Source organism: Neospora caninum, chromosome VIII, assembly GCF_000208865.1.
Source record: "Neospora caninum Liverpool complete genome, chromosome VIII".
NCBI lineage: Eukaryota > Apicomplexa > Conoidasida > Eucoccidiorida > Sarcocystidae > Neospora > Neospora caninum.
Genome location: NC_018395.1, coordinates 6,127,065 through 6,151,751, shown reverse-complemented (window position 1 = coordinate 6,151,751; position 24,687 = coordinate 6,127,065). Strand labels below are relative to the sequence as shown.

The 24,687-nt window shown below is 54.0% G+C and overlaps 4 protein-coding genes across 4 annotated transcripts in view; 3 read left to right on the top strand and 1 right to left on the bottom strand.

Annotated features, from left to right (window-relative positions):
- NCLIV_037770 (ERYTHROCYTE MEMBRANE PROTEIN PFEMP3, related) overlaps positions 1-1,755 on the top strand; it is a gene marked incomplete at both ends in the record, with an annotated part of 4,714 nt that extends 2,959 nt beyond the window's left edge. Inside the window, 3 exons of the mRNA XM_003883978.1 lie at positions 172-300; positions 732-848; positions 1,591-1,755. Of these exons, the coding sequence (XP_003884027.1) occupies positions 172-300; positions 732-848; positions 1,591-1,755 (411 nt within the window). The remainder of the gene's footprint in view (positions 1-171; positions 301-731; positions 849-1,590) is intronic.
- A 4,250-nt stretch (positions 1,756-6,005) lies between these two features.
- Positions 6,006-10,670, top strand: NCLIV_037760 (the record flags this gene model as incomplete). The annotated part of the gene is made up of 9 exons (XM_003883977.1): positions 6,006-6,138; positions 6,516-6,874; positions 7,205-7,431; positions 7,647-8,061; positions 8,249-8,399; positions 8,781-8,839; positions 9,109-9,325; positions 9,804-9,976; positions 10,464-10,670. The coding sequence occupies 9 exons, from the start codon at positions 6,006-6,008 to the stop codon at positions 10,668-10,670; spliced, it is 1,941 nt and encodes a 646-aa protein (XP_003884026.1).
- Positions 10,671-11,993: 1,323 nt separating this feature from the next.
- NCLIV_037750 (putative DNA polymerase alpha subunit) lies at positions 11,994-15,971 on the bottom strand (the record flags this gene model as incomplete). The annotated part of the gene is made up of 6 exons (XM_003883976.1): positions 11,994-12,918; positions 13,365-13,600; positions 13,935-14,240; positions 14,869-15,087; positions 15,281-15,351; positions 15,635-15,971. 6 exons carry the CDS (start codon positions 15,969-15,971, stop codon positions 11,994-11,996), a joined length of 2,094 nt encoding a protein of 697 aa, XP_003884025.1.
- Positions 15,972-22,691: 6,720 nt separating this feature from the next.
- On the top strand, positions 22,692-24,062 carry NCLIV_037740 (conserved hypothetical protein; the record flags this gene model as incomplete). Its single annotated transcript, XM_003883975.1, has 4 exons — positions 22,692-22,868; positions 23,352-23,412; positions 23,535-23,615; positions 24,019-24,062. The coding sequence occupies 4 exons, from the start codon at positions 22,692-22,694 to the stop codon at positions 24,060-24,062; spliced, it is 363 nt and encodes a 120-aa protein (XP_003884024.1).
- Positions 24,063-24,687: the final 625 nt, after the last annotated feature.

Genomic DNA, 24,687 nt, shown 5'->3' with positions numbered 1-24,687 from the left:
GAAAGAGGGGGCCTTAGTTTCCCCCCCCCCCCCCCCCCCCCCCCCCCCAAAGGCTGGGGCGCGGAAGACGGAGAGGTAAATAGAGCAGAGGCGTCGTTGTGCAGGAGCTAGCGCGTGGACTCTGGGCGAACCAAGAGACACGTTTGTGTGGCCACGAGGTGCTCTGTTTTGATGCAGCAACCGTCTCGCTGGCGCGACGATTTCGACGAGAAGCTCGTGGGTTGTACAGAGGGCTTCATCTATCGGAACTTTGACCGCATCTTCGACATGATACCAAAGGCAATTGACGCGCGATTACAGGTATGCCTTTGCACAAATCAGAGGGGAAAAGAGATTGTGACGACCAGCGACAGGCGACGCTCTGGTTCGGTACCGGACGCGCTCGAGCGTCGGCATTCTGGAGTCTGCTGTCATTCTTTGGAGAGTGTTAAAGTCAATTAAAGCAGAGCGTCCATCGCGTCGGCCTGCGCTGTGACTAAGCGTCAGCCGACCTGTTTTCGCCGACTTTCTTGTGACGATGATGACGGTTAGCAATTGTCGTGGCGAGGGCGTGCGTGTGCGTGAGGTACGGAGGCGGAGGATGGCCCGCTTGTGCAGTGCGAGGAGAAAACTCTGGTGAACAGAGCAAAGGTGAAGCTGAGAGTGCACAAAACGCTGGAAGGAGTTCTCCCGCGGCCGACTCCCCCCTTTCCGCCAACGGGACGCATGTGGTGTGCTGATGGATGTATCAGGAGGATATCAACGCACTGCCCCAGGAGAATCCCGAAGGCCTGAAGAAGGAGCATCCAGAGACAGATGAAGAAATCCGCACGGCAGAGACGTTCGGCCTTGGCGATGACACAGTCATGGTAAGCTCGGCGCAAAAGATGTCAAACCACGGGAGGGCAGGAAGCGATCCACACACAACACTGTCGACGAGCAAGGTGTCAGGTGAAGATCAAATGGTGCCATCACAAGAAGAAGAGGGCACAGGGCCCCGGCCGTCGAACTTCCAAGACATGTAATGGGGTGGGAGGGTCGTCGAGTGAAAGTTTCGCAAACGTTCGAAACCGAAACAAGCAAGAGACGACCCAAATTCGGCTCCTCAGCGGTCGTCCGCGCCGTGACGATAGTGGGTGCACGTCCAGCGCGGGGCCACACGAAACACGGCAACTCCTTCGAAAACGGCGCATCGTGAGAAGCTGCACATAGCGATACGGTTTATGATGAACTTTGCGTCCCCCAAAATGTGGGTTTGCAGTTTTGGTACATAGCGACATCCATGTCGAACCAGAGCACTGAGTTTTTCGCATGCGGACCGCCTGGAGAGGTGACCCGGCGCCTTGAGTGTGTTCCGTCGCTTAGAGGTGCTGTGGCTTAAGACTCGTCAAAGTCGGATTGTGCCGGTTCGGCGGATGGGTCACAATGCAGAGACATACCTTCCGGGTCCGCAGTCTGAGACGGAGCGGAATGGCTTTTCCATTGCTCAGTGGGCAAGTTGGTGGGCGACGAGTCCTGTTGCATTCAAAAGGAGAGCTGGCGTCGGCGGGGCAGGTTTTATACACGGTTCTGGCGTTGCAGAGTTCCCTTTTTGCGTGGTGTGCGATTCAGCGGCTGCTGGAAAAAGTTTACGGCCAGTGGCGAACAGGTCGTTTCAAGCGCATTGGCCACGAGGAAGAGGAGGAAGAAGGCCGGCCTCAGGGGAGACGGCGGCTGAACGGGCATAAGCATGACTCTGGACCGAAAGATGTGAAGGCGGATGGCGACGAAAACTGATGTTCTTCCGAGTCGCGCGACTCGTGTGAGCACGGCACGGCGGCGGAGTGGCTCGGAGCCCCTGGCGGGGTGCGCGCGTTGCGCGTGCTGCGTGGCTTTCGTCGCAGCGGAGCGAAGAGGACGACACTCCACGAGGACACAAGGGAACCGTCTCCCTTCCTCGTTTTGTGCTTTTGCTCGCAAATGCTGAGAGGGAGGGAAAGTCACATGTTCGGTGGGAACGAATGAGTTGGCTGCGCTGTTAAGGTCTCAACTGCCTCCTCTCTTCTGCGGGAAGCAACTCCCCCGCTAGAGCGCGACTCTTTGTGTATGCTGTGCAGGAAGACAGCAAAGAGTTACAGTTTTTGTGGGTGCCTTTGCTTTCGGCTGTTGGCAATGCAAGGCCACCGTGCGCACGCTTGCAGGAGACGGAATCTTGAGAAAGTGGGGGCTCGAATGTGCCGAAGGCACACCAGAGAAAGCCGTCGCGTATTTACCGCACGTCCGGTGACGCCACAGCGGTGAATCTGGATTGTGCGCAGTCCATCTCACAGCTCGAACAGGTTGCTGTCTCACGGCTGTCGTCAGCTTCTCTTTCTCTGAAGAGGTCCAAAAGGAAGCAGTCCAAATGGATTTCTCGCGCTGTATGGCGTGGACCTGTGTGCGGTTTCTGCCGTGAAGGTCACACAGCGTGTGGAAACACCAGACGCATTGGTGGGTGGGGGCGACTGCACAGAATCCTCCGACCGTCCGGTCCCGATGAACGAACCGGATTTTATCTGGACCCACACGAGCACCCGGTCTTGCACTGTCTGTCTCTGAGGGGCGTGCTTGGCAGGGCGCAGACACTCAGCGAGGCCGATCGTGAGGTGATCGTGGAAAAAACACTTCCGCATTAATGGAAAGCAGCGATCAGAACTTCACAACTGCAGTGTGGTTTTTGCGTTGTATTTCTGACGATCGTGTCGCACCTTCGCTGCTACGCTGAGATGTCAACGGTTAGCCACAGGCCTGGGTACCACCAGTCTTCCCTAGAACCAACCCACGGCGACGCTACCGTGCCCGGCGCACCTACCCAATACTCGTTTGGTTCATTTGCTTCCTCTAAACACCGTTAGTTTCTTTAAGCTGCGTGAGTTCTTCCCAGCGCGTCGAATTATAGGTGGCAGTTAACTCGTAATCCGCCGCAGTTTACGTAGTGTACCTGCTCTACCGTCGAAACGAGCGCGGGAGACTCCCCTATCCCCACCTCTGCATTTCCCCTACTGTGGCACGCGGCACAGACGGAGAGACAAGCGAAAGTGGTGTTCCGAAAAACATGGCCCGGTGCACGCAATTTCGTGTACGCATTGCCTGTGGTATCCCAGGGTCGTGGTGGTGCGAAGAGTTCTAGCAGCATTGCAGTGTAGGCGTTACGAAGAATCCGCCACATGCCCAGATCCGTGATGGCCGGGGAACGACAGAGCTTCATCTTGGAGCAACAACCAGTTAACTGGAGATACGGGACGCCCATCGCAGTGCAACCCTTTCCATGCCCGTTGGTCATAGCCGTGTGTACCCAAAATGCCTTTACTTTCTGGCCTCTAGGATAACCCCTGGCGTCGACAGGCAGGGAAGGCGAGATCACCCCCGCGTCAACTGGACATGAACGCCGCTGACAAAACGCTCTCTTTCAAATGGTGCACTTTCCATCCAACAAAAGGGCCACGAATTTCCGGTGAAAAGACACACCGTATCTCTAACATGTTTCGCGGCCTTCGATGACGCGGGGCAGTCACTGAAGCGGCGGAATAACTTGAGAAACACCAGTCAGGATCCTCGAAGACAACTTACCGAAAGTAGGCAGTCCCTTCCAATTAGGTGACACTGAGGATAACCTGGTCGACGTCAGACGCTAATACCCCGCAGATCCTGTCTCATCTGAAAAGCGCGGCAGCCGCTCTCCTGTGGCGCGAAAAACTCGGCTGGTCCCCACCTAAACGGAGATCTGTACCAGATAACTAACGGTCAACGCAGTGCGGACGGACTTAATTCCCCCTTCCTTTCTCATTCTTCGATGTATATATGGGTTTTGCTAGACAAGGGCGACAGCAGAGCTCTCCAGAGAGCTGTCTCCCTAGCCTAGGGTGGCTAACCAAGTGGCCACGAGCAGCAACTAGCCGTGGCAAACAGTGTGCTACGCGTGGCAGCTTTGAAACCCCTGCACAAGGCGCCAAGAAAAAAGTGGGCGCAAGGGCCGGCTCTTTTTACTGGGCGAAGTCGTAATAAAAAGGAGCCACATCTTAAAAGACGGATCGGGGAAGAAGGGATACGGATCCCCTTCGTAGCTACTGCACTTCGTTTCCATCTTCAATAAAGAAGCAGGCCGCAGCTGGGGCTGACGCACAGAGCGCTCCGCTGCATGACGGCACTGCGCTGGATTCCCGGGGCGCCTACCACAATGAGGTGCTTAATTCGCCGGTGACGCTCTCTCGGATGGGGAACGTGTCAACGTGCCATGGTCAGCAGTAGAGAAACGTACCCCTCTCCACGTGGCATGCGAAAAGTCTAGAAGCAATATACCAAGGGGCCCCGATATACTGTGTGCTTCTTAGTTGACGGTGCTGTGCAGCAGCTGCTGCTGTCAAAAGTGGACGGGTGCGTGCGATTTCCGGCGGGTTCTTGCGTCGGGAACGATAGTGCGCCACGGATCCCCCGGAATAGCGTATCGATTTGGACGGCGCCTCTCTGTTCCTTTTGGTGGCTCTGGTATCTGCCTTTTTCTTTGGATCGTTGTATCCAAGCACCGGAGCAACAACTTAGCCGGCACTGCGTCGGAAAAAAGGTCAGAGTCCTCGATTGCCGCTGTAATACAGCGGCTGCGCGGCCCGCGTGCTTGCTTCTGGACTGCCTGATTCACCCTGTCCGTCTTGCGAAGAAATGACTCGCAGCTTATCCGGGTGAACGGCTCTGTCTTTGTTGTCGGATCCTTTTTGCCGCCTTGCAGAATCCCGGAATAAATCTCGACGTGCGCGGCTGCTCGAGTGAGACTGGACCGGGATCTGCCGTTGTGACCAGTCTGGGGCTCTGCTTTGGGGAGCTCTCGTGGGTGCTTTCTTCTTGCATCTGGCTTCGGTTTTGTAGAGAATTCGCTTTCGCAAGCGCTCATGCGTGTCGGACACTAGCTGCTTGTCCGTGCGCGTGAAACGTGGCCGCTGCGGTTTTTGCTGCCTCCGGTGGCGCCTCACCGCACGAGAGAGCGTGGGTGCTTACCGCAAGGCAACAGGCCTGCGAACTGGAACTCAGACCACTACTTCCTCCAGACATGTGCAAAACGTAAAAAGACATAAGCTTGCGCAGACGATTGTTATGTTTTCTTCCTGAAATTGGGCACCCCGGGACTCAATCGGTGGCAGCGCAACCTGTCGCCGGTGACTGCAGGACTCCGGGTCGACGTTGTGTACATGAAAAACTTCGTGTGCCGCTCCTCTTCGACCTCCACAAACGTTCCTGCAGGTAGGTCACGGCCACCGCGAGTCCGAAACTCACCCGATGCCGTTCTTGTTGCGGGATTCCCGCGTAAATGTGCAGTTCGCATCAGACCTCCGGCGCGAGAGCCACGGTGTGCAAACACCGGAAGTTTTCTGGCCCCCCTCGTGATCTCGCAGAAACTGTGTTATGCCGTTCTGGACACAGCCAGAGGATCAGCCGTGAATGTCGGAGCAAAGCAAAAACCCTTTCCGGGCATGGGTGTGGTCGTGCCGCGTCGCAACGTGTCAACTGCTTCCACTACGACTAAATCCCGCCGTGTTGCATCACAGGAAGGCCACTTCGCAGTCGTAGCGTCCACATACGAGTTCATCTCTTCGAGAACAAAGAAGACCATACGACATTTTAGCACGCGCGCCTCGACAGGTGTACCGACTCGCGTGTGCGAAGACGAGATTACGTTACAAAAGAGGCTCCGTTTGCCCCTTCCTCGAGCTTGTCTGAACCACGTTACGTAGCGTGGAGTGCGCCATAAGCAGAGGCTGATTCATGCATCTTGCTATCTGTTGAAACGAGAGAAGCATGTGACTGAGCGTATCCCTGCACAAAAAGACTCTGTAGACAGGTGACCATTACACGCGTGTGTTTGGTGCCTTCACCTCTTTTAATAGGCAGTGCGAGCCTCTTGGTCCAATCTTTTTGAAGCGTGTGTTTTTTTGTTGGACCCGGTGGACATGCCGTTTACGCGTGAGGCCTATGCGGGCGAGATCAATCCAGTTTTCCGTTGTCTGTCGATTCGGCGAATGGCCGGGGTTCAGGTGTGGACTTCGGCGACTGTGATGGCATCCTCTACTTTGTCCCCGGTGCGGGGGGGATCGGACGGCAAACGCAACGACGGCCTATGCGTGGAACTGGGGCAAAGCGCTACTCTCATGCGTGAGTGCTGGTGTCGACTAGCTCTCGAATAGCACGTCGAACGTTTCAGAGCCGTTGCAGCGGATCCTGAATTCCGCGATTCCGATCTGTCTTTCAAGCGCCAGTGCACGCGCATCAAGCGAGAAGAACGAGAGCTTTCCTGGAGTTCGAACCTGCAGCTGCGCGCCTTTGTGGTCCTACGCGGGGTTTCGAGGGGGAGGCGCGCTCTCCACCTTCCGGTGTGGAGGTCGAGCGCCACAGCGTGCAACTCGTCGCATGGCCGTGCTTTTCGTTGGTTTTGAGTCTGAGCGGGAGCGTCGCCAGCGCGGCAGACTGTGCTGTGGACAGTGGAGACGCAGAGAAGGACCGACCATCTTGTCATGTCCCTTTGGTTTCAGGCGACACCCTCGCTGAGGCGGCGGCGACTCGTGGGCCACCTGCACCCATTCGGCCGGGAGTTGGAGCCTCCGCGACTTCGGAAAAAGACAGCCCTCATAAAGATGGCGCTCTTCCCAACAGGGGTTCGCGCGGCAGTCTTCAATCTGCCGTCCCAGCAGCCGCGACCCAGAAAGCGGCCACAGGCGAGCTGTCCTCGCCCTCTGCGACAGACAGCCATCCGACGCCTGGCACTGAAGCTGTCAACGACTCCGCAGCCGCCATGGTCGCCAACGTCAGCGGCGGGACCCCACCTGAGCACGCAGGCGCGAACTCGCGTGAAATCCCGGCCGATGGGGTTCCAGTAGAAGAGGCGCTTCAGGTGAGGGGATTACGTGGGCATTGTGTGAACAGCCTGGTGAAGAGCTGACTCGGGGCCCGCACCTGAGCGGCAGTTTCGCATTTTCACGGTCTTCGCCGGTACTTGATGGCGGGTGACTGCAAAAGCCGTTTGCTCCCCACCCCCCTGCGCACCACGCGGACACGCAGTGTGTTCGTTTAGGCTGCTCACGGAAAGCTTAGCTGCGTGCGAAGGATCCGCGACACAACGCCTTGGGTTCCCGGTTCCATGCAAGTAGGCGGCGCGAGGACCGGTCCGGCAGCCGCCTAACAACCCGACTGTGTTTTCTGCCCGATGCGCCTGGCATTTCAGGCAATCGGCGACGATGACCCGTTAATTCACACCTTGCCCGATGGAATGGTCGGGCGTCGCGCACCAGCGAACCCCTTTAACTCTCCGATGTTCGCCAAGTTGAGAGGCAAGAAGAAGAAGGTTCGCCCCAAGGTTCGAGATCCGAAGTTGAAAAACAATCCACTCAGAGGCCGGCTGGTTGTGTGCATCAGCACGACCGCACTTCTTTGCTGGATCTTCATGTGGGAGTAAGTCCATCGGCGACACGGTTGCAGGTGCTTGCCTCTGCCTGCTGGCGGTACGATCTGTGGAAAAGAGGGCTTTTCTTGTGAACACGACGCTCCCGTGAGGGTCAGCTTGTCCGTCATCCTCGGGGGAAACCGGTTGCTGGTGTAAGGCTTCCCTTAGCGATCAGCCTCCGTCTTCACACCTTTTCCCTATGCTGCTTCCTGTTGCAACGCAGAATGCTGTACAACTACACGAGCTTCAACGGGCGGTGCGTGAGTCCGGTTATGTATCCGGACTACAAGTTGGAAACGGAGAAACAGCGACAGCCTTACGTCATTCGATATGGCTACGGAGGCTGTCAGTACAACTTGGGGAAACTGGCGTACCCGCGTGCTGCGTTCGGAACAGATGCGGGCGACAAGGGGTGGCCCGTGGATCTCGTTCCCAACGGCAGCGCTGGAGCTTCTTTGTCGAGCTGGGAGTCTCCGAACGCCCGCATTTTGCGCCATCTGGGAGGTCTAGAAACGAATTACATTCGCGAGTACAGCGAGACGTTCAGGCTGTTCACGTCCATGTACATGCACGGCGGCTGGATGCACATCCTTATCAATCTTTCTTGCCAGATCCAGATTTTGTGGATCATCGAGCCTGTAAGTCGAGGCCCTGCACGTCGGCCTTCAACCGGACAGGGTCGCCAGTGTGAGGCCTCGCTCAGACTCTTTCTCTCGGCTCAGCGGTTATGTGCTAGGCCTTTTTCTGTTGGCATCCGTTGACCGGGATCTGCCGAGCGTCTCATTGACTACGCAGGCGTGCCTCTGATTTTGCTGCTTTCCGCAGGATTGGGGCTTTTGGAGAACAACACTGCTGTTCTTCTTAGGAGGCATTTCAGGAAATCTCCTCTCAGCTGTTGCCGACCCTTGCAGCATTACGGTCGGGTCCTCTGGTTCCATGTACGCTCTGCTGGGGGCTCTGATTCCCTACTGCGTTGGTGAGTTTTGAGACTTGCGGCATCTCAGCTACGCCTGCCGGTCACCGCTTCACGCGTGCAGCCAGCCGGCTCACCCCACAACCTGCTTCTGGTGCTCCTGTACTGTTGCAACGTGGACTTGCGACATGCCGCTCTGCTAGGCCAGTGGACAGACAGCTGTTTGTGGCATTCGTCCCCCGACGGGTGTTTTCTGTCTGGGTTTATACTCAGCAACAGGATGAATCTGTAAATCTGTGTTCAGACACATGGCTAAAAGACTGACCTATCCGTTTTTTGCGCCGTGCTGTGCGTGCGACGGGGGCTCGATTCCAGCGACAGCTGCTCAGATGTACCATCGTATTTTCGAGTGCCGTGTGTTTCGCTTGTGCTGTCTCATGTCAGAATACTGGAAATCAATTCCGCGGCCCGGCTGTATTCTCGTCTTCATGATCGTCGTTGTGGTAAGACGTTCAAGCTAACACAGTCACGGGATTGCTGCAGAGCCACAGATCCCGTAGGCTGCATCCGAGTGTGGCGTTGCGCGAATCAGAAAGTGTCGCTGTGCAGGATCCGCTTTGGGGGTTCTCTGCGAAACTCGCAAACGCTGTTTGCGTATCGTATGCTTCCGAGCTTGATTCAGCTTCCCGTCGGTGTGTGTCCGTTCTATGACTCTACTTCCGGAACTGGTTCAACTGTATGGACGTCTGTTTCATTCGTATGCTGCATGCAGATTATTGGCATATTGACCGGCATGGCGGGTTTCACGGACAACTACGCCCACATGGGTGGCGCGTTGGGCGGTATTTTGTGGGGCTTCGCGAGCATTACGACCGTCTCAGCTTGCGACAAGTGCACCCTGGGTGAACGAATGGCGACGACGCCTCCCTTCAGTTGGTGTGTGCCCAAGAAGACGCAAGAGAAACTCCTTGAGATCGCCAAGGCGCGAAGTGAGTCGTGTGTACTGAAGTGGAGAGCGTCGTTTGCAACGCCTGTCGCGTTTGGGTAGACGTCGGTCGACGCTGCGACACTTTGCCGGTGATCGGCTGCAAGGCCCGAACCAGTTGCATGCCCACCTGCTTCCTCTGTTTCTTGTCTTGCTCTCGTGGCCACGGGAACGCGTCACCACAGATTGTCGCGAGGCGAAACCTTCCCTGGTTGAGAACTAGGAAGACGTACCGCTCACTGGAGTTGACAATGCTTTCCACTGTGTGCGTTTCCGGTTTTACAAATGCCCGGGCTAATGTGTGTCGGCGCAAAGACAGAGAGGCAGCGGCTGAAGTGCGGCGACCTGGAACCTCAAGGAGTTTCTCTGTGTGTTCCTGAGCTCGGACGCGATGGAAAATGGTCTCGGGAGGTCGAGAAGAAGTGTCGTCCTGAAATCGCGCTCAACGGGCGTCGGCTCTATTTTTTTTGTGTTCCTCCCAGAGGCGGATGCCATCCGCAGACGCAAGCTTCAAGCGATACAGAAGAAGAAGGCAGGAGGTGCGCGGGGCAAGGCCATGTATGCAGTGAAGATGCGTCTGCAGGAAGAAGGCCGTCCTCCTTGCAAGATGAGTTTTAGGGAGTGGGTCATTCGAGGGCTCTGCGCGGCTACCCTGGTAAGGCCTAGTTCTCGCCAGACTAGGCGTCCTTTGTGCTCGACAGCCACTTTGTATTTGGCAGTGATGGGCTCGCTTTTGCCGGGTGTCCTGAAGCCTCTGTGCTAGACAGTACTTATTCTTGCGGTCGCGCGAACTGCATATTCGCCGGAGATGCGGAAAAACATACGAAATGCACCACACCGTATTTGGTAACGCACTGACACAATTATCATTCGGAGAGGTTCTGTGGCGTGTGCGACCGTCTTTCCGCGCTATGGGGGACGGCTCTGAGTAGCCCCTGCACCAGTTCCGGAATGAGGAAGAGTTTGGCGGAACACACAGTTGTTTTTCCGTTGCGTCAAATCAGCGATACCTCAGGTGTTAGGTCGAACCCACAAACCGTGTGCAAAAAACTGGATTGGTAGCGGCTCTCAGCCGACTCAACCAATTGTGCTGTCGCGTCAGCTTCGCGTCGTGCTGCGGGTTTTGTGGTGTTCGCTTTCAGTTAGCGTACTGGGTGATTTTGTTCCTTTACCTGCTGGATCCGTCCCTGTACAAGAGCTACTCTCCGCCCGGCCAGTTGAAGTTCAGCGGGTGGCTGTACTGTAAGTGCGGAACGATCGTGTACGAGGCGCCTCAGACGTATGGCAATCTGGGACGTTTCTGGTGCTTTGGAAACGAGAAGGACGCGTCCTTTTATCTCGAACCGTAGCGGGAGCAGCACCTTTCCCAGTACCTGAAAACGCGGAGGCGATTCACCCCACAGTCCGACTAGAAGCGATCTGTCTCAAGGCGCAAGTTTGTTCCCGGTCCTCGCGTGGAACCACGCAGGATGCAGGCCTCACTCGTGGCGGCCAGGTCGGGCAAACGGCGGCTAGTGTTTTTCCTCGTTTCAGTTATTGTCTCCGCTCGAGTTTGTGGGGGTAGTCGTGGACCGGTGCCCGGTTTTCTCACAAGTGTGGACTGAACTGTTGGTGCACGAGTGAACACCTGCCGACACCCGGAGCCGGTGTGGGCTGTTTCTAAGCGTGCACACAAAGACGAAAATAGTAGCCAATGAATGCCGTTGTCCAAATATAGAATCCTGTGACTTGTCGCCGGTATCATGGTGTGTCAGTCATCGCGGAGTCCGTCGTCAGTTCTTGTTGTGTAGGAACACGACATTCTTGTTGGTGTTCTGTCATCGTGTCCGCCTTTTTTGCGGATGTGGGGACGGGAGGATTTTCCTGTGGGAGTGGACAGGTCAACTCTTTTCCATTCAAAACCCACATGATGTTTGCAAGTATTTGTCGCCGGAACCGCGCATCCACGGTTTTTCCAGTTCCCTTCGCTAGGGACGACATGCAACGCTGCGGGCGGCCGTCGCGCGTGGACAGCACAGCCACTGATTCTCCATCAGCCAATTTTATGGAGAAGCGATATGCAACTATGTGATGACAAAGAACGGAGATTCTAAAGCTGTATCGCGGTCAGGCCAGACAGACGTGCACACCAGGAAGGACCGCTGAAGTTACGCTTCTTCGGTGGGAAAACGTAGGTGATCGCGTTTCGCCGGTATCCAGAGCACAACCGACGTGGAATACCCCTAACGGCGTAGCGTCGTCTGAACGAGGCAGGCGACCCCCTCTAGAAACTGTGGCGGGACGGTATACCGTCCGGAGTCGGTCTCAGGCGTTAGGGAGACGATGACATATCCGCCAACATTTTAGCAATTAAACGCCCTCGGGTTTACACTCTTTTGACAAAGGACTGGGGCTACTAAAGTTATGAGCACCCGAAGCGACATGAACACTCGCACCGTGTGCAATTAGCGCACGAGACTCCGGACCCTTCGTACACACAGCGGCAGGCTCTTTCGAGCTGTGGAATGAGACTTGCGAGAGTTGCTTTCAGTCGCACGTTTCGCCGCCCGTCAGCAGGCGATCGCGAGGTGGTGCAGACGACAGCCAGTAGGTTTGTCCTGTGCCCCGCAGCCTTCAGAAAAAAAATTCACTTGTGGCCGCTCGTCCCCGATCACCCGAACTGGGGCTGCTCGTTAGGCGAGCGCGTAGGAAGAGTGGCGCACAGTGACGCGCGTAGCGAGGGAGAGAGGTTGGGAGTCTTCACTTTCGGCCTTATTGCCCATGATTTCCTCGTACGCCTTATCCTTGATTTCGGCTTCCATGGCCTCTTCGTTCCCCGTCTTCGGGGGCTGGACGTAGATGCTGGTCCACTCCACGCGCGCCGAGCCTTCCCGAACCAACTTGGGACTGAACGGGAGAACAAACAGGCGGTCGTCTGTGAAGCACGCGCAAGCCCCCTGTTGAGAGGCGTCGGTCCCCGCAGAGATGTTTGCATCGGAAGGGAAGATAACGATGTGCGGGGCTAGGTCCTCGCCGTGTTCTGTCGTCTCGAACATGCGTGGCGGAAACCGTTTCGGGTCCATCGGCAGCGTGGACGAGGCTCCACCTGGAAATAGGGTCCGCTGTCGCAGAAACGACGAGCAGCAAGCTGTAATCAAGTCTTGATGGGATCCGATGCAGTGCGGATAGGCCAGCTGCGCTCCAATTTCCATGAGCGGATCTTCAGAGGTGACAAGCAGCCGCAACTCGTTGACATACAGGAAGCATGGATTCGGCAAGAAGGAAATCTGTTGTCGGGCTGAAGCGGAAAGGCCCGTGAAAGGGTCGGAGGAGACGAGGTCTGGGGAGTATGGCGGTTGAGGGAGCGGATGAGGGTGCGCGACGTCTGCGGTGCTGGGAACGACAAAGACGCGCGTTCGCGTTCCTGCCAGGCGAGAAGACACCTGTCTGAAGAATGACGTGTATGTCCAGTCCACGTCAGGAAGGGTGGCAACGGCAGCAGGGGTGGACACACTCAGGCTAATCAAAGCAGAAGACGGAACGATGGGTCCAAACAGAATGAGAATGTGAGGCGCCTCTTCGCGAACACGATTCAAAAGTAGATCGAGCTCCAAGTTCCTGCGTGACACAACGCAGGCAACAGAGTTCGGGCACAGATGCACCCATGTCTCCCGGATCAAACCAGGTCCCCGACGGCGAACGAAGGGCTACGCAAGCACACGACTCTGTCAGAAAACCAAACACGGCCGAGTCAACGCTGAGAGGTTTTATCTCAAAATGGCCGTTCACACGGCCAAATCCTCGACACAGGGAAGGGCAACACCACGCGCGTGCGAGGGGTTCAAAACATGACCCTGGGAATCGGGGGCAAAAAATCCGACATGGTCATCCTACAGTTTCTCAGATGCTTGGGGATACCTCTCAAGGGTACGTACAGCCAGAAGCAAGTATGGAATCGAGTGTACGCCTAACTGCTGAAATGAAAATACACACGGTTGGAAAAACTGCTACGACCGGCATATAGCCGCGTTGCCGCCTTGCTCGTTTCCGAGCGTTTTTCTCACCGCGACACCGCGTCTCCTTTCACAGGCACGAGAGCCTGCGCGGAGGCAAGCATAATGTGCACCGGTTGTCCTCGATAGCAACCGGCAACTGTGCGAGATTCGCACTCCTCTCTCGAGAAACATTCGCGACTAACGGCCGCCGCAGGCGGCACTGTAAGCACTTGGCGGAACGTCGGAGACGGCAGCGGGGGACCGCCATGGAGAGAGGAGACTGACAACTTGGTGCCGAACTCCGTCTGAAAGACACCATTTCAGCCACCGAGGACAGCCGCAAGCGAGAAAAAGCATTCCGTCAGGGGCCTGTGGCGTCACCAGGGAATCAGTTCGCAAATTTTGAATACGCCATTTCAGATTCAGATTCTCCCGCGGAACCGCGAACTAGCTGTAACACCGTCCCAGTCGAGCTGGCGTCACCTCGCTACGTGTTCCCGCTAAGTTCCCCTCGCAAGGCAGCCGCGCCTTTCTTCTGCATCAACACGCAGGCTTGAACAAACACTCGGCGGCACTGCAAACATTTCGATCTTCTTTTCAGATGAACTTTTAAGTCCATGCGTAGGGCCCACCGCCTACCTTCCTAAGGACACCGCGCGCCGCCACGAGCATGCCTGGGTAGGCGCAAACCTCCTCCGTTCTTCCGGTCCTGCACATGCACTCTCTTTCATTCTCTCGCTGTCCAGTTGCCGGAGCGTCAACCGACGTATCCTCGCTTTGCCGTCGCCTGCCGTTTCCCGTCAACTGCCTATGCTGGCGAGCGAGCGTCTCTTCCGCGTAGAGAAGCTGAACAGACTCTCGGTTTCCGGTGACGTCGTCGAGAACCATGGAGACAAACGAGAACGGCCGGCCCTCGCCTCCCGCAAGCTGGCCTACCCGCACAACCTGTATCGACGAACATTCAAGTGCACAGGGCCGACCGCGACAGTAAATTCACACAACCACAGAACAGGCGCGAGGCCGCGTCTACTGCACGGGACGCGAGCACATCTCCACTGCGAAGGAATAGGGGTAGTCGTCTGTACCGAGTACACGAATCGGATTTTTGTTGGCCTGGAACATAACCGATGTGGAATAACCTTAATGTGTAGTATGCTATTCAAATCTAACACTTTCAGCTCTTTTTAGGCGGCGAGCGCACGAGGATCTTCGCAGAGAACCATTGCCCTCCAGGCCATCAAAAAACGGTTCGCGAGGTTCATGACCGAGGATACAGAAGAGGTCTGAATTCATGCACCAGTCGAAGGCTCTGGAGACAGACGGAGTGCTTCTCATACCCCCGTGTCGTGGCAGTTTAAAATTGACAGAACAGGCACCAAGCGCGAAGAATGGCAGACTACTGCTGAAACGCGCCGCCCTCAACGTAGAAACAGTGCGGCCGACAGCACGCTCGACTCAACACGTCCCCGTGACCTGGAGCAAAACCATGCACGGTTTAAACGGCCTCAAGACGCCGTCACACTGGATGTCCGCTACTAAACGTCCGTCAAAAAAAAGAGCACCGAAGACATACCTGTTGTGCTGATGCAGGGGACTGTGTGGGTGCTTCGTTCGGAGACACATCGGCAGAAGCAGTCACATTTGTGATCATGCGCCTTTTCAGGACTTGAAGTCGCCTTTGTTGCCACGCCGAACGGTCCTCGGCGCCCGCGTCCATCCACTCCGACTGTGACGTTTGTGTGAAGGGGCTCGGCATGCCCGTTCCAAAATCTGAGGAGAAGGATATCTGGACCTAAGGAACGCAGCAACGCACGAAAGGGAGCACCCACACCGCGAGCTCCTGAGCAGCTGCGCAGCACACGTTCTCAGCCTGCAGCAACGGCTTGGAAAATGCTACTATACCTACTACCGCAGAGGGAACAGGAAGCAGTCACGTCGTCATAATGCACTCTGCGCCGTCCCACTCGAGTATACGTGCGGCTTACTGCTGCTTTGTTGTCGCACCGGTAGCCCGGCTTCTTCTCCAGCTCAGAGTTGAAGAGTACCCTCTCCGTCTCTGCAGTGACAGGGCAAGGGCAGTGAACACTACTTCTTCTACCAGGAAAGCCCCGTAGCATGGAGCGTCCTTCGGGCACTGCCATAAATTTATATATAAATAATATATATATATATATATATATATATACGCATTTGCGTGTTTGTTCAGTGCATCAGATCAGCGGTAGTTGGACAAGCATACAGACCTGACAGACCTGCACACAATGCTTCGCAAACCACGTATTTGTTTTTTTGCCGATGGTGGGCTAGAGTTCTCGCGCTCCGGAGTTGGTGGAGATTACCTTTGTATTCGCCGCGCGTGCGCAGCCATGGCTGTGTCGCTTTGGTAAGGGACCTGACGTTACTTTTGTCGAGTCCAGAATTTTGAGAGAGGATTGCTGGGTTCTCCGAAGCTGACGACTTCAAACACTCCTCCACTTTCTGAGCGAAAACCATCAATCCCCCTGAGTCATCGCCTTTAGTTTGCGAGCTTTGGCAAGCTGCCAGGAGCTGCGTCCAGGAAGGTGCATTGTAGCCGAGAGTCACGGGAGACGAAGTCGACGGTTGCGTCAGCATAGAGTGAAGAAGCACAGGAAGTGCCTTCGCATCGACGCCCTCGCGTCGAGATGAGGCTTCCATGGCGAAAAATGAAGGGTGGACCGTCGTAGTTTCGTATGCGGTATTTCAGTCACAGGGAGATTTCCTGTTGAAATCACACCCAGGTATTATATGAGGGGGGATGGACAGGGAACCACAGAGGCGCTCTCTCAAATCAGGAAATCTCAAACCGGTCCACTTTAAAAGGGTTCGCCACCGTTCGGCTGAAGCATGTGACGCGAAAAGGCACCTGACCGAGTGTGAGAAAAACATGTGAAAAACGCCCGCTTTTACAAGACTCCGCCCACCCCCCTTTTTCGGGGTTTATGACTTCAGTGCGTTGCTGTCGCACACCGGGCGGGAGAGACGGGGCTGGCTGATGGTGTCTTGATTGAACGCCGCTTTTCGCAAGCGATCAACCGGGGAAATGCTGTCGCACAGGTCAGGTCGGTGCCATAACTTAAGGAAATGCAGGCTCTGTTCCTTCCAGTTCTCTCGGATATAAAATTTGATGTAGTTCATTTATATGAGTTGTCTCCCGCCGTTTCGAGATTCTCGCGCCCCATGCTATGGAACTGCCGCCGGCACCTTTGAAAGTACGACGGTTGCTGTGGTAAGGAGACACCGCCTCGAACCAAAAAGCTGTAGACGAACGAAAAAGGAGAGCAGCGATCACTTGGGCAAAAATCCAGTGTTGGAAACATCAGGCACAAGTCGGGTGAGGATGACTTGTTCACACGGTTTCTCCCCATAATGTTGCTTTACTCTGTGGAAGCGAGCTTCATGAGCAGGGGGTTTTTTTGGAAAGCTCTAAGCTGAAATAGCCGTGCCAGGGAATTCTTTAGAAATATTGCTGCTTCCTCTCTGGAACCTGAAGGTTAAAATCGGGTTTCGCTCACTTCCTGCGCAGGGACCCTGTGAGCGACGGGCACGTCTAGGTTGCTTGGTCTTCGCCGTGGTTTGCCACAACTCGGAAAGTCCGTTAAGATTACGATTCCCCCACCCTTTTGAAGATCGTGCTCTCACTGAAACTGTTCGTGTACACCTACTGAGGTACACAGCCACAGTCGTGCAAGCAACGCTGGCCCCCCAGTAGAACCTTACCCCAAGGACGCAAATTCAGCTTGACTTGTGACTGAAGTGCCGCGTAGGGACACGGCTCGTAATTTGGTTCGAGGGAAATGTTTGGATCGCCCGTGAACATTATCTCTCTTTTTGTAAAACGATTCTCTCCCTAGACAGCCTTATTCATAAGTTAAACTGAAACAGTCGCGTGACCGGGCTCCGCACTCGATACTGCCTGAGTGAATCTAGTATTCGTGAGACAGATCCCGAGTGACGGCCCTGGTCGAAGCTGGCCATGTTTAACCCAGAAGCCCTTTTGCAGACATCATTGATCCTGGGGTCTGATCATGGAGAAAAGCTCATCCGTTGGTATTGCCTCCCCAATAATTGGAAACCCACGACACTGCAGCAGTGTGTGACTGCTGTTTTCTGGCCCAATTGCTCCGGTCTTTCAGAATAGGGCAGTCCACCACACGTTACAGCCTGCTTTGAAATGACATGTATCATCCAGCTGACACCCCACAATCTGCCCTACGGTGGTCAATACTCTCTTCTGACAACGAAAACAGACTCCTCTTGTGCCGAGGGCCGGCCATGAAGTGACGGTGGCTCGGATACCGAAAAGAAGTGGAGGTGTGGCACGGATATGGATGTTCCACGTGGAAAATAGATAGAAGCCGAAAGCATACCGCCTGATTGGACCTGCGAGTAACTCTGCCCTGCCTCTCTGCACGACGGTATACTGGGTGGTGCCACAGGTATATCACGACACTCTCACCTTGACTTCCCCCTGCGTCTCTACGGCGGCACTGAGCGTTGTGCTTTTCCGGCACACAGTAAAGCTTCTTTATTCCTCCTACCTGCTGTCTCGTAATGGACTTTCCGTGAGCATGCTTTCATTTGTCATGGATCAGAGATATCCCTCGAGGTGAAACGAGTTATGGTACGCGCACTGACTCTGATTCTAGGCTCTTCGAGAAATCCTCAACCTTTCAGTTGAAGTAACTCTCCGAGTACGACATCCAACTGTGCACCGTATAATTCTGCTCATTACGAGAGGTCGGTCCCCGTCTTGTACACAGACTCGCGGTGAATATTTTCCTTCATTCCTTGGGGCTTTAAGCACAGACCAGCCCTCGTAAATAGAAGAAGCATTCTGTCGGTAGACTGCCGTGCATTCGCCCAGCCTCCCGCCCCAAACTCATTGGACCCCATCATCCTTCCGCCATCACTTCTGCAGCTCCTCTACCTTCAGCTGAAATGACCCGTAATCGAACACATGGCGATAAAAACCCCACCCCAGTGACCTTTGCTTGCCGACCTGCGCCCTGTTCAGGCAACGAGTCATGAAGTGGCCGCAAAGTTGTTCCCTCCTGAACCAGGTTTTGCAGCAAAGAAATGTTTCCCGCTTCGTCCTACATTGATACAGTTAGGGGGCGCGGTTTGTGTGCAGTGTTTATAACGTGGCTTCGGCGTAAATGAATGGCTGCTGTTAAGCGCGGAAAGCCCAAAACCATAACTTCGTAATCTCAATGGTATGCGGTAGAACCACAACACAATGATATTTCCACTGTTCAACCCTGGATTATTTAGCTTTTGTTTCTTTGTGCAATGTTGATTTGCGATTAGGTAGCTCTTGAAGTCTTCAAGTTATACAATTCCAGTTGTACCTACCGATGTGTAATTCAGAATCAGCAAGGTCACTGGAAGCCACTGTTTTTTTTTTCATGTAGGAAGGGGGTAAAACTAGCAGTCTAATGCAGCCTATTAACGACCCGTTTTCCGTGGAATGATCAATGGAGCCAGGTCCTCGTGTAGCTTTGTTTCGGCATTGACCGGCGACAACCGGAGGGATCGGTTTATTCAAGTGGACCGAGCGATTGGCCCGGTGCGTGACAGCGAATGTTATGTAAACGCGCGCAAAGACCCACGGATAAGTGTCATGTTTGGGGCCTGGAGCAACCACACAGTATGCGCTCATGCAGCTACTCGCTGGCACAATGCCAAGTGGATCAACTTGAGACATGAAACGCCAAGGAGAGCCGCTCCATAGGGAATCTTGCTTTGCATTTTGGGCCGGCTTGCTTCGTCACACGTGGAACACTGCGTCATATTTTGACACAGCTTGGCCAATGAGGCGGAGCAAGGAATAAAATGCCCCCGAAAAAACCAGAACCAGTATGGCTTCTTGTGTCAAACAAGGAGTATGCGTCAAGCAGTCGCATGGTTACCTGGAACCTGAACTGCGTCCTGAGATCTTGCACGTTGTAAAGAGGGAGACAAGTTCTCTGTAGTCGCCAGCGTCTTGTGAAGGGCACCGTGAAACCAAGATATGTGATAAGGAGTAAAAGGCGGCAGCACATGCTAGCCTTCGGAGGTAACACTAGCCATTGATGCAGGCGAAGACGAGGGAGGTATGCACGACGAATAACCGTTCTTTTTCAAGAGTTGTACATCGCCTACATCTATTGTCGTCCATGTCATGACATTCCTCAGAAACGAGCACAGATCGATAATTGCCTGCCAGAGAACACATAGGAGGGCAGTTCGGTTGCCAACAAAGCTAGCAGATTACTACTTTTCAGTTGGTACGTCCTGCGCACAATGCATCTCGGTTCAGCTGATCGGCAGCATGCAAGTACGATGAAAATCACAGGGATTTCGTTGACTAAGTAGTGGGCCCCCGCACTATACTATCAGACGGATCCCGGGTACATGCAATCGTTTTTTTGCCGGCTTGCGGGACCAGGACAAATTATTGTTCCGAAAATGCCGGCGTGCTACAGCTAGGCCAGCCCAAGGGGGGAAAACATCAGGACCCTGTTACAGCTTTATTCATGACCGTAGACGCGTCTGGGGAAGACGGTAATCCACTGAACATAGTTCAGACAAGGATAGACACAGCTCCGCTGGAGAGGTCAGAGCGCAGCGGAATCTGTTGCATTTTTCCCGTCGTCAAGAGACAGACGCAGACTACGTTGCCCTGCAGACTGACAGGACGCATATGCTTGTGGCGAAGTCGGTGTTCAACTAGAATGCACCACAGAACCATCAAGAGCTCCCAGTATTTCCCTGTGTGCGTTTTGGGATCTATCTGGTTCTCTTTATTTGAAGTGGATAATCCACTTGCGCGTCGCGACCGCCCTTCTTCGGTGCATGCATAGCGATTGGGATTGAGTGCACTTCAGTGCGGATGTAGCTGTGCGAGGTTCAAGAAGCTACACATCGTCAAAGGATGGCAGCTAGGAAAGACGAAGCAGAAGAGAATGACATCCCTCTTCTGCCCATGAAAGTGAGGCATACGGATATGCCGCATAATCTCCTCCTTCGAGTGCAAAAGTTCATTACGCTTGCACTTCGAAATCACACCTTGGAGAAAGACATTGCATCAGACATCAAGGACTACTGTGATCGAGACGCGGCTTTGAATTCTTCGAAAGAAGGTGCCTGGCAGTGTGTTGTAGGATCCAAGTTCGCTTGCTCTGTGACGCAGTGCGCCGACTGGATCGCATTCATAGACATACTAGGGAGCCAACAAGCAGTGCTGGTCTTCCGGTCTCGGTAGTTCGCTGTTGCTTGGTTAACGCCGTCGAGCAAAAAGCACAGCTGTGAAATGAGCCTGATTCTGGCACGCAAACAGACGAAAATTTTCTGTTCTCTCAAGCAGAAAGGCACGCATTCCCGAATGAGATATGATATTGTGTTTTTTTTTGGCGCTGCGCTCACGGTGGGTCTTTTCTGAGCATGTGAGCCAAGCTTGCATATGAGACTGGAAAAGATAAACCTGCGATGAGACTCTTCGAAAAGGCCTCTCACTTCCCGAAACTATTGATCTGATGAATACATGCCGACCAACCCCAAAACTGTCGCCGAAAGAAACAGTGTTCCACAATGCGACACAAATCATCCCCTGATACACATGCAAAACGCATCCTTCCACCTTGACGCAACGTAACCCGATCTGGCTCGCGTAGAGTGTATGTGCCAATTTGGCTAACCCCCGACAGATACAAGTTCCTCATTTATTAGCCGCCGCTAGTTTCGCGTGCACATTACATCCTTCCAGGAAGCCGCCTGATGTGGTTCATCTGTTTTTCTTCAGTAAATGACATGAAATCCACTCACTAAGCATGTAGGCGTTACGCACGCCCGAGAATCTGAAGTGCAGCTGAAGCGAGTTACGAGGGTGGGCAATCGCCTCGTGAACTCTATATACAGATACACGGTGATCCCGACGGCGCTGTTCCTCTAGTGAGGCATCCGCTGCACGTTTTAAGGGAACACCACTAGAGGTTAGTCTGCAGCTATGTCTAGTCAGCATGAAGCCTGCACCACCCACAGCAAGTGAACTCCGGAATAGCCTGTGAAAGTTGCTGTTACAGCCCGAAATCTACGTCCCTCCAGCCAGGACTTTTTAGACGTGTATGTGCAGACCCCTGATAGCAGAATTTTTTATGCCCCATCTCATACAAAAATGTGGTCTGCTGAAGATACACGCGTGTGACTGGCTAACGTGGCATCTAGAGGCTGCACTACAGGGTACAGGTTCCATGTGCTCACGTCGCTGGTTCGGGAGATGAGTCTCACTGTTCCCCATTATAAAAATTTCATGCTATTCAGCAGATGTGTGCGTACGTGCACGTTCTCGCACTCCATATGGAAATGCCAGAGAAGCTGTTGTCCGTGTCCTCCTCGCGTCGTATTTTAGATCCTGCTGGAAGTGCTTTTTTTTTACTGTGCTCGCCGAGAGTGTACCAAGTAGGCAGCACACTTTCGCGGTGTCTCCGACGGGGGAAGACCGCGGAAGACGCACATGTCTCTCTTGGCTTCAATACGTACAATAATTACATCATAGCTCCGACGTCCTGTACTCTTCAGGAGAAATACTGGTTTTTGTGTGTTCTCCCTTGATAACTCTTCTTCGCGTTCCATTCGTTAAGCGATTTCCTAGTATTGTGCTCGCCAACCGCTTAGTACCGCATGCAGCGAGTGCGCACGCTGCTGAGTGGCTCTGTCTCGCTCTCAAAATTGCCTGCACATGGAGAAAGCATCATTTGAGGAGTACACATACCTGCTGAAACTATTTCTAGACATATGGGGGGCTATTGCCGTCTTACTTATTTTATGGTGAGCTGCTGAACTGCCCCCGTTGGCTAACTGTTGAGTTCGAAGTTGTGGCGGGCAGACCGCTCGCGGATGTTCGTGCTTGCAAGTGGGTCCGATTCGCTTCATCGGTGCAACGAAGTGCTTCTTCAGGATAAGCATAGTCCACTAAGGCTTCGTCTGGAAAGACATTCCCGCTTTATACAAAGTGGAGACAAGTGGGTTACCTGAAGAAGAGCAAGTACAAATAAGTTTTGCGGTGATAGAGCTCGTTGTTGTACTGCGCTCGCACCGATTGACTGAAAGGGTACCATCAGAGATGCGATTGCCTCTTTTTCGTGGCTAATCGCGCCATAGATGATTGTGAATGCCATGTTCTCTTGAAATCAAATGCGCAGCGATGATGACGAGAGTTATTTGGCTCAGGGGTGCAGGGCTGACTTTTTTGTGACCAAAAATGTGACGGTGACCAGCGCATCGCCAGCAGTTCCGCCGCGAGTATACTCATCTGCTTCTACGCCCATTCGCTGCATCAACTCGTGAACCGCCTTACAGTACGGGCCACACAAGTGACGCGACAAGGTTGTTTCGGAGATGTGGGTCCGGCGAGGGCTTCTGGGAACGTTGCTTTCCGCCTTTCTGGCTGTCGCCGTCGCATTGAAGGCAGGCCAAGGGGGTACTGCGTCTGTGGCTATTGCGTGTGGAGCATTCTTAACAAGCGTACCAACGTTTTCGTGCGTTGGGTGTCTTCCATGGAGCCAGCCAGCAACCGTCATTGAATTCTTGTTCTCGTAAGTGTCCGCCAAACGTGAGCGCGTTGGATGCTAGACGTGACAGCTGCTAGCCGAACAGCAAACGTGGAAAATGTGTTCCTTATTGGTAACTATCATTCATTGTCCAGTCCCGTTTGCTTCTACGTGTGCGAGCAGAACCATCGCCTCACTTGGATTCCTTATTCTTGCCGCGGGCGTCTCACAATTCTTCTGTGGTGGCAGTCACGATGGCTGTGCATCGCTGATGGTATTTCTCAACATCTCATTGCTGGAGGCTGCTCGGGTTATATACTGTTTTCTGAGAACTCGCCTTGCCTCTACGAAACTATTTCCAGTGAACCTTGAGGTGAGAATCATGCAGCGCTTATTCCCCAGATTTGTCGGACACGGGTCGAGTGCCAGAAAATACTCTCAACTCCTTTCCGCTGACTGTTCCCGTTCATCACTGTAGATTCTCACTCTTGTATGCTGTACCTCGCAGGTTGCTGGAGCAGTCGGCAGTGGCTTCTTTGTTCCTCTTGCGGTAGTCAATGTTTTCCCAGGTGAGTTCCAGCATGAATGCTCGAGTGCATAGCAGTCAGCAGCGACTCATAAACCGGCTTTCTCCGGTCGGCCCCCGACAGCCTCTGCATCTGCCGCGGTGGCTGTTGTGTTTGTGTGCCAGTCTGGAGAGACGTGACTAACGCAGGCATTGCCAGCATTCCGTTTCTCAAGTCGTCTCCAACTGCCAACACAATTCTGTTTGGTAAGAATTCCTTTGCGCTTAGGGTCAACTCAATTGCTTATGGGTCACCGGGGCATCGGCGTCCCAATTTTCGAATTGGCGGGTGTGCTGTTGTTTCAAACAGGTTTAACAGTGACCGTGCTCAACATGTTCAGTCTAGTGGCGACGAATCTGGTTTTCTGGGCTTTCCTGCACTACTCGACCGTCGCCAGGAAGGCCTGCACCATTGGAGGGATTTGTATTGGCCATGTGCTTCTAACCTTCTTGGTAAGCGTTTAGGAATGGGGAGATTTTACAGCAACTACTCGTGCTCTGCACCACCAAGGATTACAACCGGCAAGGACGAAGGGCGCCCATTGCGCAGTCGTTAGGCATACGCAAGAATTGACTGTTTTTCTCCCCTTGCGGGTGGTGTCACTCTCAGGCGCGCCTTCCCTGGCTACAAGCACTGGGCTCGCTGGAGACTAACATTATTTTTATTATCATCGCAGTTTTACTTTTTCATTTGGTGACACTCACGCGATGTCGCCTGCTCGCGTCTGTTGTTTGATGACTCTCCTTTCATGTAAAAAATGAACAGCACTCTGTTGTTGTTCACAATAACCTTCGTAGAGAGCATGTCTGCAGGTGGCACCATGCTCAAAAAGCCTATAGTTTTATAGATGTTCGATAATGATTAGCGAGCGACTTATGGAGCGAGGACCGGTATCAATCTTGGCCGTCAAAGGACACCGAGCGAAAAAGATGAATCTTTCAGCCGTGGGTTGACAGAAGAACTTACTATCGTTCCTCAGACTATTGTTCCTTCCGTGTCAGTATATCCCTCCTGTGGAGGGACGTGTCTCATGTGCGTCAAACGGCCCAACGGCACAGAGTCGGTGGACAAAGCCGCTGGGAACAGCACCTTTTCCGGCGGACACCCATTCGAACTCGACAGCCGCGGTCATACTCCGGAAGGCGGCATCCTGGAGTCAAAGGTTTCCCTTCTGCTTGACAACAAGTGTTGATAGCGTTAAGACTGCGGATGTGGTTCAGTCGATGTTATGTATTAACAGTAGGACAAGAGGAGGGCTAGATTGCACCCACGAATCGA